Source organism: Mustela nigripes, chromosome 12 (genome assembly GCF_022355385.1).
Source record: "Mustela nigripes isolate SB6536 chromosome 12, MUSNIG.SB6536, whole genome shotgun sequence".
Taxonomy (NCBI): Eukaryota; Metazoa; Chordata; class Mammalia; order Carnivora; family Mustelidae; genus Mustela; species Mustela nigripes.
In genome coordinates, this window is record NC_081568.1 from 146,069,446 (window position 1) to 146,084,276 (window position 14,831).

Genomic DNA, 14,831 nt, shown 5'->3' on the forward strand with positions numbered 1-14,831 from the left:
ATCTCCTCCCTGGGAAGGGCGGCAAGATGACCCGGACGCTTCCCCCAATGACAGCAGAGTTCTGAGCTCGGGGCTCAGTCTCCGAGTCGCCTTTCTGGGTTCTCTCGTGAGCGTTAACTGGGAATGTGCTCCAGGCACCCAGCGGAGGCCTGGTTCACAGCAGGAGCCCCAGGGTAGGAGATGAGATAGTCAGTGCTGGGGCCTGACCTAGGGCTTTCCGGTCTCACGGAGGAACAGTAGGAGGGCGCAGTGTCACTGCTGGGACTGACCTAGGGAGTCATGGCACCTGCTGCAATCCAGGCAGGGTGAACGGAGATGCATCAACGCTAGGAGAACACACGCAGTGTGGAGGCAGGACGAGGGTTGGGAGGCCCGCCGGGAGACCCAGGGGCCCAGAAAGGACAGGGCCTGTGCTCCCAGACACACAGCTTGTGGGCAGCCGAGGCTGGAACGCAGCTCTGTTCCGTTCGACTGTCGGTCCAGTGTGTCAGCAGCAATCGCTGGCCCCCAAAGGGCTGAGAATCTGGGCTACCAGAGAGAGAACCCCAACTGGAGTGGGGCCCCGGGACTTTCTGCCTTGACGAACCCAGAACAAGGGACCCAGGTTGTGGCCTGAGCTAGCTGAGGGAGGTTCCTGCTGTCCCTCCTAACGCCTTTCCAGTCTCAGCCCTCTGCTTTGTTCCCTCATTGCTGATTTCTTCAACTCTTCCCCCCACGCTGTAAGGTAAGCCTCCTCTTCCACCTCGGTTCATCTGGAAAAGGGGAGCATCATCCTCGTGGTTAGTCAAACCACCATGGGGCTCAGTAAATGTGCTTCCCTCACTTCAGAAGGGGGTGGCCTGAGGCGGAGAGACACAAGGCTCTCAGTCCTTGAGGCTCAGCTGGGATCTCAAGTGCATCATTCACTCTCCAAGTCTCCTGCCCCCAACCCGAGCTCTTGGAGAACTCCACCCACTGCGTACCTTGAAACTTGTTGAATTTGCAGACCTGATGATACACAGTATGAGGCCACAAGGGGGTAGCAGTGGGCCATGAATGGCCTTGTCTGGCCCTAGGTGCAGGGAGGTCTGGGGAAGGGGGAACATGGGGTTTCCACCCCAGGAGGATGGGCCTGCCAATCACCCAGGATCACCACTGCCTAGCAGACGCCATGCCCTGCCAAACAATTTGGAAGGACAGACTGGAGGCTTTCCGAGAACCCAGGCCCAGTTGGCCTGTCATCCTGTCTTGTCTGTGCATCCCTGGGCAGGTGACTAATAGCTCAAGATCCTCAGATCCCTCATAGGTCAAGTGGAAACAGGGACATGGATCACATCGGTCCTGTTCTGCACAGGACTGCTTATGCAGTCCAGTGAATAGCCTGCATGGAGGGAGGAGCATATTACAAACTGTCAAGTAGGTTCAATTTGGACGGTTCTAGGCCTTGGGTCTTTCTAACTCCAAACCCTGTCTTTGTCCTCAAATCCTCTGGTTTGTTCCTCTGGTTTCAGGGGTGCCTCTGACCCAGGGAGCATCCCCTTGTCCCTCCCTACCCAGAGGGGCCCAGGGGCAGTCGGCAAGGACAGGCACACCCAGACACACACTGGGGTTTATTACACACAGCGATATCCATCTATACAGAGAAGGGAGGCGAGCCTCTGGGCGGAAGGTGGCCGGCTGGGGAACCCTTGTCTGAGGTGGGGAGGCCTCTTCTCAGGGCACCGGGCCCTCTTCATCTGCATGGCTCATCCGAAAGACCAGTTCTGGCAGGCTGCCCAGAGTCCTCTCAGGTGGAGAGTTGGGGCCAGTGAGGCCCAAACTCTTGAGTCGCAGGCCGGTCTCCTTGGGCTGGCAAAGTCCCATCATGACTCTCTTCGGGATGCTGTGAGAGACATAGGAAGCAGCAGCCCCTCCCATCTGGAACCCACCTTTCTCCGAACTCTCGGATCATGGGGATCAAGAGGCTTATTCGCAGCTGGGTCCTCAGGTCATGATCGGAGAGGCTGGCCTCTCCTCCGGGCTGGAGGCCACGTGTTCTCACAGCAGGCTGGGTTCCCGAGGCCTACTGAACTTGCTTTGGAGCATGACCCGCTGGGGGTGCTCCCTATAGCTCCCAGCATCCAGCTGGGCAGGAATCTTGTCCTGGCCTGGAGAACCTGGGCCCCAGAGGGCCCCCGAGGGGTGGGCAGCTGGCTGGGGCTGAGGCCAGAGGCCAGAGAGGCGGGGACAGCTGCATTTACTGTCCAAGCCCTGGGCCTTTTTGGATGGAGCGGGCCCCAGGGCTCCGGAGCTTCTGGGGGTTTTGGGGGGTGCAGTCTCTCTGCTAATCAGGTGGCTGAGGGCCCAACCCAGCATTCTTGCAGCCTCTCTTGAGCCAGGCGCTTTCACCTTCGTCTCCTTCCTGGGGAAGCCAAGTCCCATGGCTGCCCCCCGAGTATGCGATTCCCCTGGACTGGCCCGTCTGCTTTCCTGCCAGCTTCAAAGGCTGATCGTTCTGGGGCTGGGCCAGGCGCCCTCTTGAATGTTATGAGAGCCACATGTCGTGCCTCTCGTGAGAAAAAGATCAATATATTACTGTTTTTTGTTTTTTTGTGTTTTTTTACAAAAATTAAAAACGTCCACACGCATCTGTACAGGTTGTGAGTTGGGTGCGGGGGTCACTGGAAGAGAAAGGAGAGACCCAAAGGTGAGGAGGGAGGCCCCAGAGGCCCCGTCCTGGTCTGGGCATTCTGTCCTGCACATTTCTTCTAGAACAGGCGTGCCCTCAGTCCTCTCATCTTGGGCAGGGCTTCCACCCCCTCTCAGTGGGGCAGTAAGGACAAAATCCCAGGTGTGTGGATGGCTTTGCCCTCGCTGGGCCAGGCACTGAGTGAGCCCTGAATGACCACCAGGGGGCGCTGTGCACAATCACCAAGGACCACGGGCCCCAAACCTTGGGCCATCTCATGGGGCAGTCAGACCTAGGGTCCCGTCATCACAGGCAAACCCAGCTACTTAGGCACTGTGTGGTGAGCTGCAGAGAGCAGCCCCTGGGGGTCCCCCTCAATGTCCCCTTTCTCCCGGCCTGTCCTAGAGACTTTTCCCTGTGAGGTACCTTATGCCAGCAGCCAGGTACCGGCAGTCCATCAGGGCCCTGGAAAAGAAAAAGGTTTTAGTGATGGGGCTGGGGGTCTGGTCATCTCCCTACACTCCATACACTCCTGCCCTGGGTGTCGGGAAGAATGGCCCCGGGAGCTGCCACATGAGGCCCCTGGACCCCACTGAGGCACGGTCCAAATGTTTGTCCCCTGAAGAGTTGGGTCATGAGCCAGGCAGGCCTCTCACTGTCCTTGGTAAGGACAAAGCCCCTATGGGGCTTTGCTTGTTGGGACACTGGAGCAGGGGACAGAACCGTGCCACCGGGGAGGATCTGGGATTGTGCTACAGTCTGCTGGCTGGGAGATTGCCACTCTTGACACTAGCTCTGGCCGCTCACATTGGGGGCCTGAGGGCTCTCAGGGAGTTTCTTCAAAAGCATCTGAAGGGCAGTCCCGTAAGCAGGATGCCCCTGAGGCCTGTCCTGGTCCCTAGGCCTGGGTCTGAGAGGCAGATGGGGCAAGCTCTGAGGCTCACAGGGTAGAAAGCAAGGGTGGGGGGTAGGGGTCATCTGGGGCACCATTAGAGTCAACGCTGGCTTGCTGGTTCAGGGCACTCAGACTCCAGGTAGGGTGGGGTGGGGTGGGTTGCCTCAGGTGGCCTGGAGGGCTGGGGGAGATGGAGAGGGACAGTGGCAGACACCTCCACCAGCCTAGAGTCCTGAGGGGTAACCCCGGCGCGGGAAACACTTCACTCTGGAGGTACCCCCAGGAGCACAGCCCCCATAACTGCCATGCATCCACCAGGGGCACAGGCCAGGGCCCAGAAAGATGTGGGGAGGAGGGGCCAGAAGGAAGGGAAGGCAGGGTGGTGGGGGGTGTCAGAGCAGCGGGCACCTCAGCCCAGCACACAGCACACAGCACACAGCAGGCCAGATCTCATACCGTGGGGCAGGGCCCCCTGGAGCCCGGCGCCCCTCGCTTGCCTCCACATTTGGGATTCTCCTGTTTCAAAGACAAAGGCTCAATGACCCAGGGCCTGGAGCTGCAAGGCTGGGCCACTGCTTCGTTCTCCCCGGGACCCCATACACTGTGTGTATGCCTACCATGCTGCTCTTGTCTTTTCCTCATTGACTCATCAAGTCCCCGGGGGATGAATTAGCACCCCTACTGCATGGATGGGGGACTGAAGAATGAGGACCGGCCTCTGGGGTCGCTCACTCTGAACCCCCTTTGGAAGGCAGCCGGCACGCACTGGGGCTGGGGTGGCCAGGCGTGGCTATCAGCTCAGTCTGAGTCTGGAAACGCCCGGTTGTCTTTCCTGTCTTTGCTGAGCTCCCTGGGAACCCTCCCAGCCCTCCGGCGAAGGGAACTGAACTGTGGTTCCTTCAGGGCTGCGGTCTGGGGAGCCAGGAGGAGCTGACATGCGGGGGAATGAAAGGAGGAAGGTGTTGGGGGGTGGCAGGGAAGGATTCTGGGGTACACAGAGGAGAGGCAGGGACTTGGGAGGGGCTACCCACACCAGTAAAAGCCTCCTCCTTGGGACCCACACCCAGAGAGCGAAGGGTGTCCTAACCCCCTTTCAGGGCCAAGGAAGCTGAGAAAAGAGGGGTGGTGACGACGGCAAGGACTCTGCCCCGGGGCCCAGCCTCCATCTCTGGGGAGCGGTGTGGGTCCCCCAGAGCCATGCCCATGGAGGGGAGTCAGGACCAGAGCAAGGGGAGGCTCCCTGGTGGCAGGGACAAGACATGGTGGTCTCTGGGACTTGCAAGGGAGCTCCGAGGACAGAGAAGACACCGACCAGGGCCCGGCCTGAGGTGGTGAAGACCTGGGTTGGGGCTCCCACTCTGCTCCAACACGTACCACAGGACACGGCTGGTCCAGGCCCGGTGGTCCCGGCTCACCCTTCTGGCCCTTCACGCCCTTCCGGCCTGGGACACCTCGCTCCCCCTGCACAAGGAAGGAGACGGGGATGTGGCTGTGGCTGCCAGGCCCAGGACCCCTTTTCCACCCCTCAGAGGGATGGGCCTCCAACTGGTAGCCACCCCATCCTTCTGCAACCCCCATCCCAGCCTGCCCCTGCTCTGGCTCCTCTCCTGCTGGCCCCCCTTCTCTCCACCTGCTCCCTACCTTCTCTCCACGTTCGCTCCGGTCACCTTTCTCTCCTCGGGGTCCAGGGAACCCCTGGCAAAAGGAATAACATGAGGTCTGAGGTTCGCTCCTGCTCTATGTTCCTCTCCGTGCCCTTCCCATCCGTCACTGCCCCGCCTCCATGCCTGGTCAGGGTACAAACTGGGCTCACTCCAGCTCCTAGGTGACACGTAGGCTGGGTGCAAGGCTGCTTTAGAGATGCATTCAGGATACCAGCGCTGTTTCCTCCACAGGAAACACCACTGGGCTCTCTGGAGACCCCCTCAGGCAGAGCTGCTGGCCAGGGGTTTTCTCTGATGTCCCTGTCCTATATAGCTGGTGTGGGTCCAAGTGTGGCTAGAGACAGAGACCTGGGGAACTTGTGGGCGTCTGTGTCACTGTCTTTGCCAGACTAAGAATCAGTAAGCTCTGTTCTCTGACTTTGGCTTAATCTCTTATGCCCCTCCCCGCCCATCCATCCATCTGTCCATTCGTCCATCCACCCCTGCCACCAACATTTCTAAACATCCTCTAGGAAGTGGGTTGTGGGCTGGATACGGAGGACAGGACAAACAGATCTGATGTGTCTACCCTCTCCCCCTTTATATTTTCTGGATCTCAGACTGTTTTGAGATCTTGAACTTGCTGGCAAAGGACAGGGTGCCCCTCCCTCATGCCTGCTCTTGCGGGTAGCAAAGGGCTGGTCTGGGAGGACGTTTCATATGTAAACCAACAGTCTCCCACCACCTCCTTGATCTGCCTCTCTCGCACAAGCTGATACTTCCCCTGCCAGGAATCATCCCCAGGCCAGGTGACAGGAAGCCCGGGCCTCCCCTTCAGCCCAGATCCCGCTGGCATTGTTCATACTCGCCCATAAAACTCTATCCTCCAACCCCTTTCTAACCCCCTACCCCCGACCAAACCTGGTGCTTCCCCACAGGGCCCTGCATAGTGAGGTGAGCCCTTCCCTCGGGAAACCTAAGTAACCCATTCTTCCCTCAATGGCACTGACCTCTCTGGGTCGTCACTCAGTCACCTCCATAAATTAAAAACCCTTGGGAACAATGGGACACTTCCCTGATGGTCTAACAGGACAGGCAAGAGGGCAGAGAGGATGGTGGTCAATGCTCAGGGACACAGGATGAAGCAGAGACCAGTGGATCCCCCAGAGAGGGGTTGTTCTGGCCGGCTGTGAGGCTGGAGAGCCCGAGTAGAATCCCATGGCAGCTCGACCCGGTGGAGTGGGTGGGGGGCCAGTGGCTTGCCGGGTAGAGTGGGCCTGGCCTTGAGATGCCACTCTGAGCTGTGAAGGCAGCCGTGGCCACACTCCACCACTCCCTCGTTCCAGAGCCTGAACAGGATTCGGCATTGGCTTCTTCTCCGGACCCGTCTCAGGGATGGACCACCATCCTCCCGATCAGAAACTGTGTTTGTCTACAGTTCCTCTCCAAGGGCTCACTCTCTCCTTCAAGTCCGGGGAGGACACCAGAATCCCTGCAGCCCTGATTCTGGTCACCGTTCCCTTGTAATAGCTGCCAGATTTTCCTGGGGACCACCCTCCCTTCTTAAAATCTGCTGACTCCACCCCCAGCTCCAGAGGGAGCACGTGATCCAGCCTGGCCAATCAGGGCACTGAATTTCGTTTGGCCAAGTTGATCTTTCAGCATTGACCCAACTGGGGCCCGTGAGAATTGATGAGACTTTTCTAAAAGAGAGACTGAAGCACATAGTCTTTCTCCAGGGTTTGGGTCTGGGAGGATGTGAGTCTTGGGCCACTGCCTCCATCCCATCACCACATCTAATGTGAAACAACACCCCCATAGCGGAAGCACGGGCAAGGAAGCACGAGAGGCTGGGTTGTGTGGATTGTGTGTTGTCCCTCTGGGTTTTTAAATTCGGAGTTAGTTTGAGCCAGTTTTCTGTTTTCTATTGCTGGCAACCCAAAGACACTTGATCTGATCAACTTTGGGCTAATACTTCATCTCCTCTCCTTCCCACAGTAATGTGCTAGCTGAAGTTTCAACTTCTCTCACCAGGATATTGCAATCCTGCTCTCTCACCTTCCTGACCCAGTGCAGCATGTTTCCACTCAGTTATCCATCACCCGTTCACCCATCATCCATCCATCCATCTGTCATCCATCTATCCTTCATCCATCATCCAACCATCTGCCCATCATCCATCCATCCGTCATCCATCCACCTACCCATCTTCCATCATCCATCCACACATCTTCCATCCACCCACCATCCATCCACCATCCATCTATCCACCCATCCACCAACCATTCACCCATCTCCCATATACCCATCATCCATTCACCCACCATCCACCCACCCATCTGCCATCCACCCATCTTCCATCCATCCATCCTCTACCACCCACCACCCACCATCCATCATCTATCCATCCCTCCATCATCCATCCATCATCTACCCACCCATCTTCCATTTACCCATTTTCCATCTGCCCACCATCCACCCATCATCCATTCATCCACCACCCATCCACCTATCATCTACCATCCATTCATCCATCATCCATCTACCCATCTTCCATCCATCCATTATCCATCCATCTATCCATGACCCACCCACCCATCATCCACCCATCACCCATCTACCCATCCTCCATCTGCCCATCATCTATCCACCATTCATCCATCCATCCATCCATCCATCCATCCATAATCCATCCATCCACCCATCTTTCACCCACCCATTATCCATCCATCATCCATCCATCCACCCATCAAGTACCTACTCTGGGCTGTGAACTAGACTTGGCACTGGGGACACAGGGGGAACTGGTCGGTTGGAGTCCCAGCCCTGGGGAAGGGGGTCACCTCCAAGCCCAGCAGATCAGGTTATTGTATGGCCAGTTCAAGTGCAGAAGATATACACAGGAGCCTGATCACAGTGAACGATGAAATACTTACATCTAGTCCTGGCTCCCCGGGTCTTCCCTGAGGAGAGACAAAGAGGATGTGTCAGGGACCAGGGAGGGGATGCTGGGAGCACTACTGCTAGGATGCTCAGCCTTGTGAGTTGTCCACAAGCCTGATCTATGGCTCTGGGATGGTGTGGTGCGGGGGTTGATTCCCCAGAGCTGAGTGACACTGTAAATGTGCAGCCATACTTGGAAGGCATCAAAGAAAGGTCATTACCTTCTCTCCTTTGGTTCCTGGCAGCCCAATAAGACCTGGCGGGCCAGCTGGCCCCTGGGTAGAAAAGACACAAGTCAAGAGGCATGACAGTTATAGGAATTAGTGCCCCAGAGAGATAAAAAAGGCTCATGATGACACTCACCGGCAGGCCGCTGGGGCCTCTGTCACCTGACACACCCTTTTCTCCCTTTGCTCCGTCCAAGCCCTGGAAGCAGAGAGGAGACATCAGTCACGGGGAAGAGCTTAGACAGTAGGACAGGAAAGCCTCGGGCCTGAGTGCAAGCTGGGAACTGCAGGGCAGAGAAACAGACACCCCAGTTTCTTTTTAGTGCAAACAGTAACCAAAGCCCACATATGGGCTTCCTTGCACCCATTTCACAGATGAGTAAAGAGATGTAGAGCAAGAGGCAGGGACAGGTCCAGCCACACAGCTGAGCGGCAGCAGGGCTGAGGACCAGTCGGGTTTCTGAGCTGGCCTCCCCCACACGGGGGCACACGGGCAGGCCACACTCAATGGTTTTAATTTAAGAGCAGAGGACATGACATTAAGTAATAAACACCAGCCCCAAGACTTCATGTCCAGGCGGTGGGCAGTTGAGAGACAAATGTGTGAGTGGGGGGCATGGGGGAAGTGGGTCGGGGAGGTGAGGTGGGGTGGCTCAAGGAGTCGGAGGCAGCAGACAAGTGCTCAGGCAGAGGGACAAGGTGAAAGAAGAGTCCCAGTGTGGGGCTGGGTGGGCACATGGTCCCAGGACATCAGGGAGGTTGGGCTCCAAGGGATCCAGAACCTTCAGGCCCTGGTATAATACAGAGCTGGTTTTGGGCCAAGTGTGGGGACCACACTTGGCCCTGCCCATTAGCAAGGCTTTCTGGAACTATCCAGGCTGGGCATGTGCAGTGAGTAGAGGGATTTCCAGAACTCACCTTGGGACCCTGGATTCCCTGAAGGCCCTAGAGGAGGAGAAGAGTGGTCACAGAAGCTTAGAGGCCACTCACTGGCCCCATGACCCTGACCTCTGTGGCCTCCCAAGTCCAGACCCAGGCGCACCTGTATTGCTTGATGTGACCCCCTCCCCACCAGAAGTCCTGTCTTCCCCTGGGTCACAGCTCCAAGCCTGGGCTCACCACTCCCTGTGGATCTCAGCTACTTCACATGAAATGGTCTTACCATGGGGCCTGGGGGGCCAGGGGGGCCGGGGGGCCCTGGTGCCACTATGATCTGGGCCTAGGAAACAGTCAAAGATGGGTTAGTCATCTAACCCCCCGTCATACCTCACTAGCCCATGGTTGAACACAGTGGACATTGCATGAGCACTTCTGGGGGGTGGGGAAGCTGGGCCTTGAGCCCTAGGCTGAGTCTCCTTCCTGCCCCCAGAAAGCCACTGCCTGGTGGGGGGGTCCAGGGGCTAGCCTTCGGGGTTCTCAGATGGGCCTCAGTTGGAGGACACAGCCCGAGGTGCCCCTCCCACTCCCTTGCTGCCCTGGCTTTGGTCAGGCCAGGTGGCCTTTATGTCCCAAGGCTCGGAGCCCCAGCTGGCCTAGGCTGGGAATTAAGGGGAGACCTTGGTCCTCAGCAGCCCCCCCTTACCAGGCTCTCCCGTAGACTGTCAGATGCCGACTCTCCCTTCTCCCCCTTGGGCCCGTCGGTGCCCTGCAGGACAAGATGGCCTTCAGCCCTTTCTGACCCACCGTCCGCAGTAGGTGCACTTCCCCTCCCTTCCCCATGAGGCCCCCAGCGGGAGCGATGAGTTGGCATTTACAGCTCAAAGCAGTTTCCCCTAAATCGGAGACAGACATGCTCTGGGCACTCAGCAAGGGGGTTTCTGGAGAGCACAGTGACGGTGGTATAAACTGTCTCCTGTGGGGCAGGGGGCACCCAGGGGCTCTGGAAGCAAAGACCTCTCTAGCTGAGGGAGCCCTGTGGATGGACACTAGATGGGAAGAGGGGCATCTATCCCCTAGCTAGCTAGCTACTTGAACCTGCAGCTCTTCCCGTCCAGCCACTGTGACCGTGACAGTGGGTACTGAATCACGTGGCCAGCCACCACTCTCGGCCCTGTCGTGCAGGCCCTCCTGAGTGGGAGATTATTATCTGCATTTTAGAGGCAGGGAAGCCGAGGCCCAGGGAGGTCAGGACACTTGTGCAATGTTCCGGAGCCAGCAGGGGACAGAGCAGGACGCAAACTTGAGCAGTTGTGTGTGTGTGTGTGGGGGGGCTCTAACCACCTGCCAGCTGTGTTCCACCTTGGTGGGGGGGGGGGGGGGGGGGGGGCCTTGGGCGGAAAGGGGGGGGGGGGGGGGGGGGCGCGGGGGGGGGGGGGGGGGGCTTGGGAAGTCCTTGCACAGAAGAGGAAGAGAATGTGGAGGCTCAGAGAGTCCAAGCTGCCTTTCAAAGGCTCAAAGGCTTGCAGCCCCTGGGCTGGGTGGAATTGGCAGGGCCCTAGCGTGCCCCCATGGCTGCTGTGAGGGAAACACATTGGCCTTGGAACCCCATGGGGGCAGAGGAGGGTGGACCCCGTGCCCCACTTACCGGGAGGCCCGACAGGCCCATCTCGCCTGCCTCCCCTTTGGGTCCGGTCGGCCCAGCCTCTCCTGGGTCTCCTTTGGCTCCTTTGGGACCCTGCGAGCCACAAGAACAGGGGCTCGGTGGAATTCAGCAGGCATGCTCCCTTCTCCCACCACAGGGGGCTTCCCCAGAGCTTACTCCTGACCAAGCCAGACTCCCACCCCCACTTCTTCATCCTGGGTCCCTGGCTCTGACCCAGATGATGAATGCACTGAGGGGCTTGGATGAAGACAGGCATGCGGGGGCAACCAGTGTGGGGAGGGGTGGAGGTAGTGAGACTGGGCAGCCCCTGTAGGGGCCCTTACAGGTCTTGGGGTGGAGGGCCGACCCTGTGTTCGCATCTCAGGAGCCGGTGGTGGGAGCCCCCAGACCCCACGTACAACCAACCGTCCACCCAATGCCCCTCCCAGCCACTCATTGCCTCTCTCAGCCAATCACAATCACGCATCCAAGACGTGGAACGAAAGCCATGGCCATGAACGTCCAGTGACACCCTCGACCCCATCCTGTGCACGTGGGGACACACCAGTGTGCACTTAGAGCCATACTTGTAGGACCCAGAGCAATGGGACCGACGTTAGCTAATATTTGAACACTCTGCCCTAGATCGCGCCCTAAGTGTTTTACACACACACGATTATTTAAGGTTTACACCTGGGACCGTCCTCCCCTCCAGGTGCGGACCTGAGGCTGCCAGAAGGTGAGCAACTTGCCCGAGGTCTAAGGGCAGAACCAGGACAAGCACCCTAGCTGCACACTCTGCCCTGTGCTAACCCTGCACACACACACACACACACACACACACACACACACGCATACACACACGCCCATACGCAGCCCACCACTAGGCACCAGCATTGCCAAGCAAACAAAAGGCCTAGAGACCTTCTCTCCGTCGATTCCTGGGGCACCAGGCAATCCCAGCTCACCCTGGAAGGGAACAGAAAACAAGGGGGTTATGGTGTCCCACGGTCCCTGAGAAGGCCTTGTGGTCCCTAAAGTGGGCAGAGCCGAGGAAGGTATGCCCTGGTCCCCAGCCCCCTCCTCAGCTCCTCCAGGCAGATGCAGACCGGGGCTGTAATTTACAGTCCTAGGGGGTGAGAGCCTGGGAATCTGAGGCTCGGGGAGATTCAATGACTCATGGCAGGACACACAGCCCAGGGCAACAGCCAGGACCAGATCTCGCCTGATTTCCAGGTCTCCTGAGTCAGCCAGGCAGCGGTGGGTAAGTGATGGGTGCAGGCCACAGGAACGGCTCTGTCTGTCATCTATGGGACCTGGGGACGTCCTGAGGGTTTACACATAGGAATGGGGCCTCCAGGGAGGAGCGAGGGCCAGGAACAGGACGTCCAGCTTGGTTAGGCCACTTTCTCTGAACCCCCAGGAGTCAGGCTGGGATGCCAGAAGAGAAGCGGAGTAAGCATGGCAGACAGGAGAGGGGAGGTGGGCGCTGGAGTTCGGGGGCTTGGAGGGGGCCACACAATGGGCCCATGAACTCACCTTGGCTCCGGGGATCCCTGGGGGCCCTGGAGGCCCCTGTGGCCCGGGAGGACCCTGTGTGTGAAAGTCAAACTGGTCAGTGTGTACGCAAGTACCACCCCCCTCCAACCCCCAGGAGCCAGGGCTCTGGCTGGCCTGCAGCAGCGTCAAAGCCCCTCACTGGGGGTGCCTGGGTGACTCAGTGGGTTAAGCCTCTGCCTTTGGCCCAGGTCATTATCCCATGGTCCTGGGATTGAGCCCCGCATCAGGTGCTCCCTCTCTCTCTCTGCCTACTTGTGTTCTCTGTCTGTCAAATACATAAATAAAATGTTAAAAAAAAAAAAAAAAAAGAAAGCCTCTCACTGACTGCTTTCCACCCAGTCCCCACTCTTGTCTTGAGGAGGGGGAGGGAGGTGCACCAGGGACCAGGTGGGATACCACAGAGTCCACTGCGATGGTGGGTCCAGAATCCCCTGCCTTCAGAGCCAGTATCCCCCAAACATAGATTTCGTCACAACACTCCCCTTCTCAAGACCCTGCGTTAGCTCCCTATGGCCTCTTATAGCAAGCATAAATCCCCCACTGGCATTCAAGGCCAGCCAAAAATGTTATCCCCGACAGTAGCCCAGCATGGCCCTCTCTGTCCCTCCCACGAGCTCTCTGCCCATTGGCTCTGCTGCCTGCAGTCTAATGCTGGAGAGTGAGTAATGCTGGTCGCGTGAGTAAGAGATGGCGTCTGTGGCGTCTCTAGGTCTGACCCTCCTCTCAAGCTCTGGCCCAGGTGTCCCACAGGCCACCTGCCTATCATGGCTCATCGTCACCCTCCAGGCTTGTGCCGCCTCCTCAGGGCCGCAACCTGCCCAGCCCCTCATCCCAGCGACCTGTGTGCTCCTTGCCGGCCCCCCCATTGAGACGTCTCTGTTCTTCCTATCTTCCTTTATCCCCGCCACCCTGGCCCAGAGCCCACGTGCACCCCGCCTGCCTCCAGCTGCCCCCACACCCACTTTTATTCACCTTCCATGCCATTTCTCAATCAGCCTGCCCACAATACGGGTATATATATATTTATATATATTTATTTCTTATAATAAATTATAATATTATATATATATAAATTAAAAAACTTTATTTATTTATTTGACAGAGAGAGACAGAGCACAAACAGGGAAAGGGGGAGAGGGAGAGGGAGAAGCAGGCTCCCTGCCGAGCTGTGAGCCCAACGCGGGGCTCGATTCCAGCACTCTGAGATCATGACCTGAGCCGAAGGCAGACGCCCAACCAACTGAGCCACCCAGGCACCCCCACAACATGTATTGTGAACCTCACTTCTGGCTCAAGAACCAATGGTGACAGCCCACTGCTCATTGGGCAGAGGCATCCAGAATCTCCCTCCCACCTCCCTATACTCAGGCTGGCTCTCTGTGCGTGTGCAGGCCCTCAGACCACATCACAGCACCCCACAAGCACCCTGTGCAGGCCTGGGATGGAGCCACAGTTACCATCAGTGTGTACTTCCCCGAGGCCTGTGGGAGAGAACTGAATGGAGCTCAGGTGGGGTCAGGTGCCGAGGCCCTGTCCAGTCTCTGATGCCTGCCCCTTGCCCTCCCAAGCTCCCTTCCCTGGGAGCTGTGAGTGGCTAAAACCCAACCCCTGCCTCCACGGGAAAGAGGTTCCAAGTCTGCTGGGCATCCGGCAGGGCTCTGCAACTGCGCATCTCCTGAGGCTCCTTGGGGGCAGGCCTGGCTGCCGTCATCCTCCCCCAACAGCTACTAGAAGACGTAGCCCTCCAGCCTGTGCTCGCTGGGGAAGGTGCCAACCTGGGACTGGACATCAGGAAATGGTCTGTCTCTTGCTCCTGAGCAGGGAGCTTCCCTTTTCACTTTGGCCTCTGGGGAGCTCAGGGTCACATAATTCACGGCAGCTCTTAGCATCTGGGGTAGGGGGTGCTCAGGACAGCTCTGATTTCCTTATCAGACACACCTGACGAAGCTGAGGTCTTTGTGCTAAGCTGTCCCCCTGACCCTTGTGTAAAGAAATGCAGGACCGATACACTAAGTATGTGGTTGTCTCCCCAGGAAAAGAACCAGGATGCATCCCGGTCCTGCCACTAACCTACCTTGAGGGCGTCCAGAATCCTGCCATCGTAGTCTATCACCACCGTGTCTCCTTGCTCACCCTTGAGGCCCTGGGGACCCTGAGGCAGAGGAAGAGTGAGAATTTCAGGGTGGAGCCAAGGTGGCCTCATGTGTATCTGAGCCCGGGACCCCAGGACCCTAGCCCCCACAAGGGAAAGTCTGTGTGCCGTGTGCTGACTCAGCTGAAACCCGATGGGATCCCCGTGAGCACATCCTCCAGGATCTACGTGGCCACGGGCACCCCAGTCTCTTAGAGACGCTACAGGGCCTGAACAGCAGGTGTCCGGGGCCTGGAGCCAACA

At 58.0% G+C, this 14,831-nt stretch overlaps 1 protein-coding gene across 1 annotated transcript in view; it reads right to left on the minus strand.

Moving 5' to 3' along the window:
• Positions 1-1,574: 1,574 nt before the first annotated feature.
• COL23A1 (collagen type XXIII alpha 1 chain) overlaps positions 1,575-14,831 on the minus strand; it is a 313,942-nt gene continuing 300,685 nt past the window's right edge. Inside the window, exons 16-29 of the mRNA XM_059416135.1 lie at positions 14,511-14,588; positions 12,416-12,469; positions 11,801-11,845; positions 10,880-10,969; positions 9,938-10,000; positions 9,518-9,574; positions 9,274-9,300; positions 8,492-8,554; positions 8,350-8,403; positions 8,122-8,148; positions 5,184-5,237; positions 4,917-5,003; positions 3,074-3,112; positions 1,575-2,525 (exon numbers count right to left, since the gene is read on the minus strand). Coding sequence (XP_059272118.1) covers positions 2,364-2,525; positions 3,074-3,112; positions 4,917-5,003; positions 5,184-5,237; positions 8,122-8,148; positions 8,350-8,403; positions 8,492-8,554; positions 9,274-9,300; positions 9,518-9,574; positions 9,938-10,000; positions 10,880-10,969; positions 11,801-11,845; positions 12,416-12,469; positions 14,511-14,588 — 900 coding nt within the window. The 3' untranslated portion in view covers positions 1,575-2,363. The remainder of the gene's footprint in view (positions 2,526-3,073; positions 3,113-4,916; positions 5,004-5,183; positions 5,238-8,121; positions 8,149-8,349; positions 8,404-8,491; positions 8,555-9,273; positions 9,301-9,517; positions 9,575-9,937; positions 10,001-10,879; positions 10,970-11,800; positions 11,846-12,415; positions 12,470-14,510; positions 14,589-14,831) is intronic.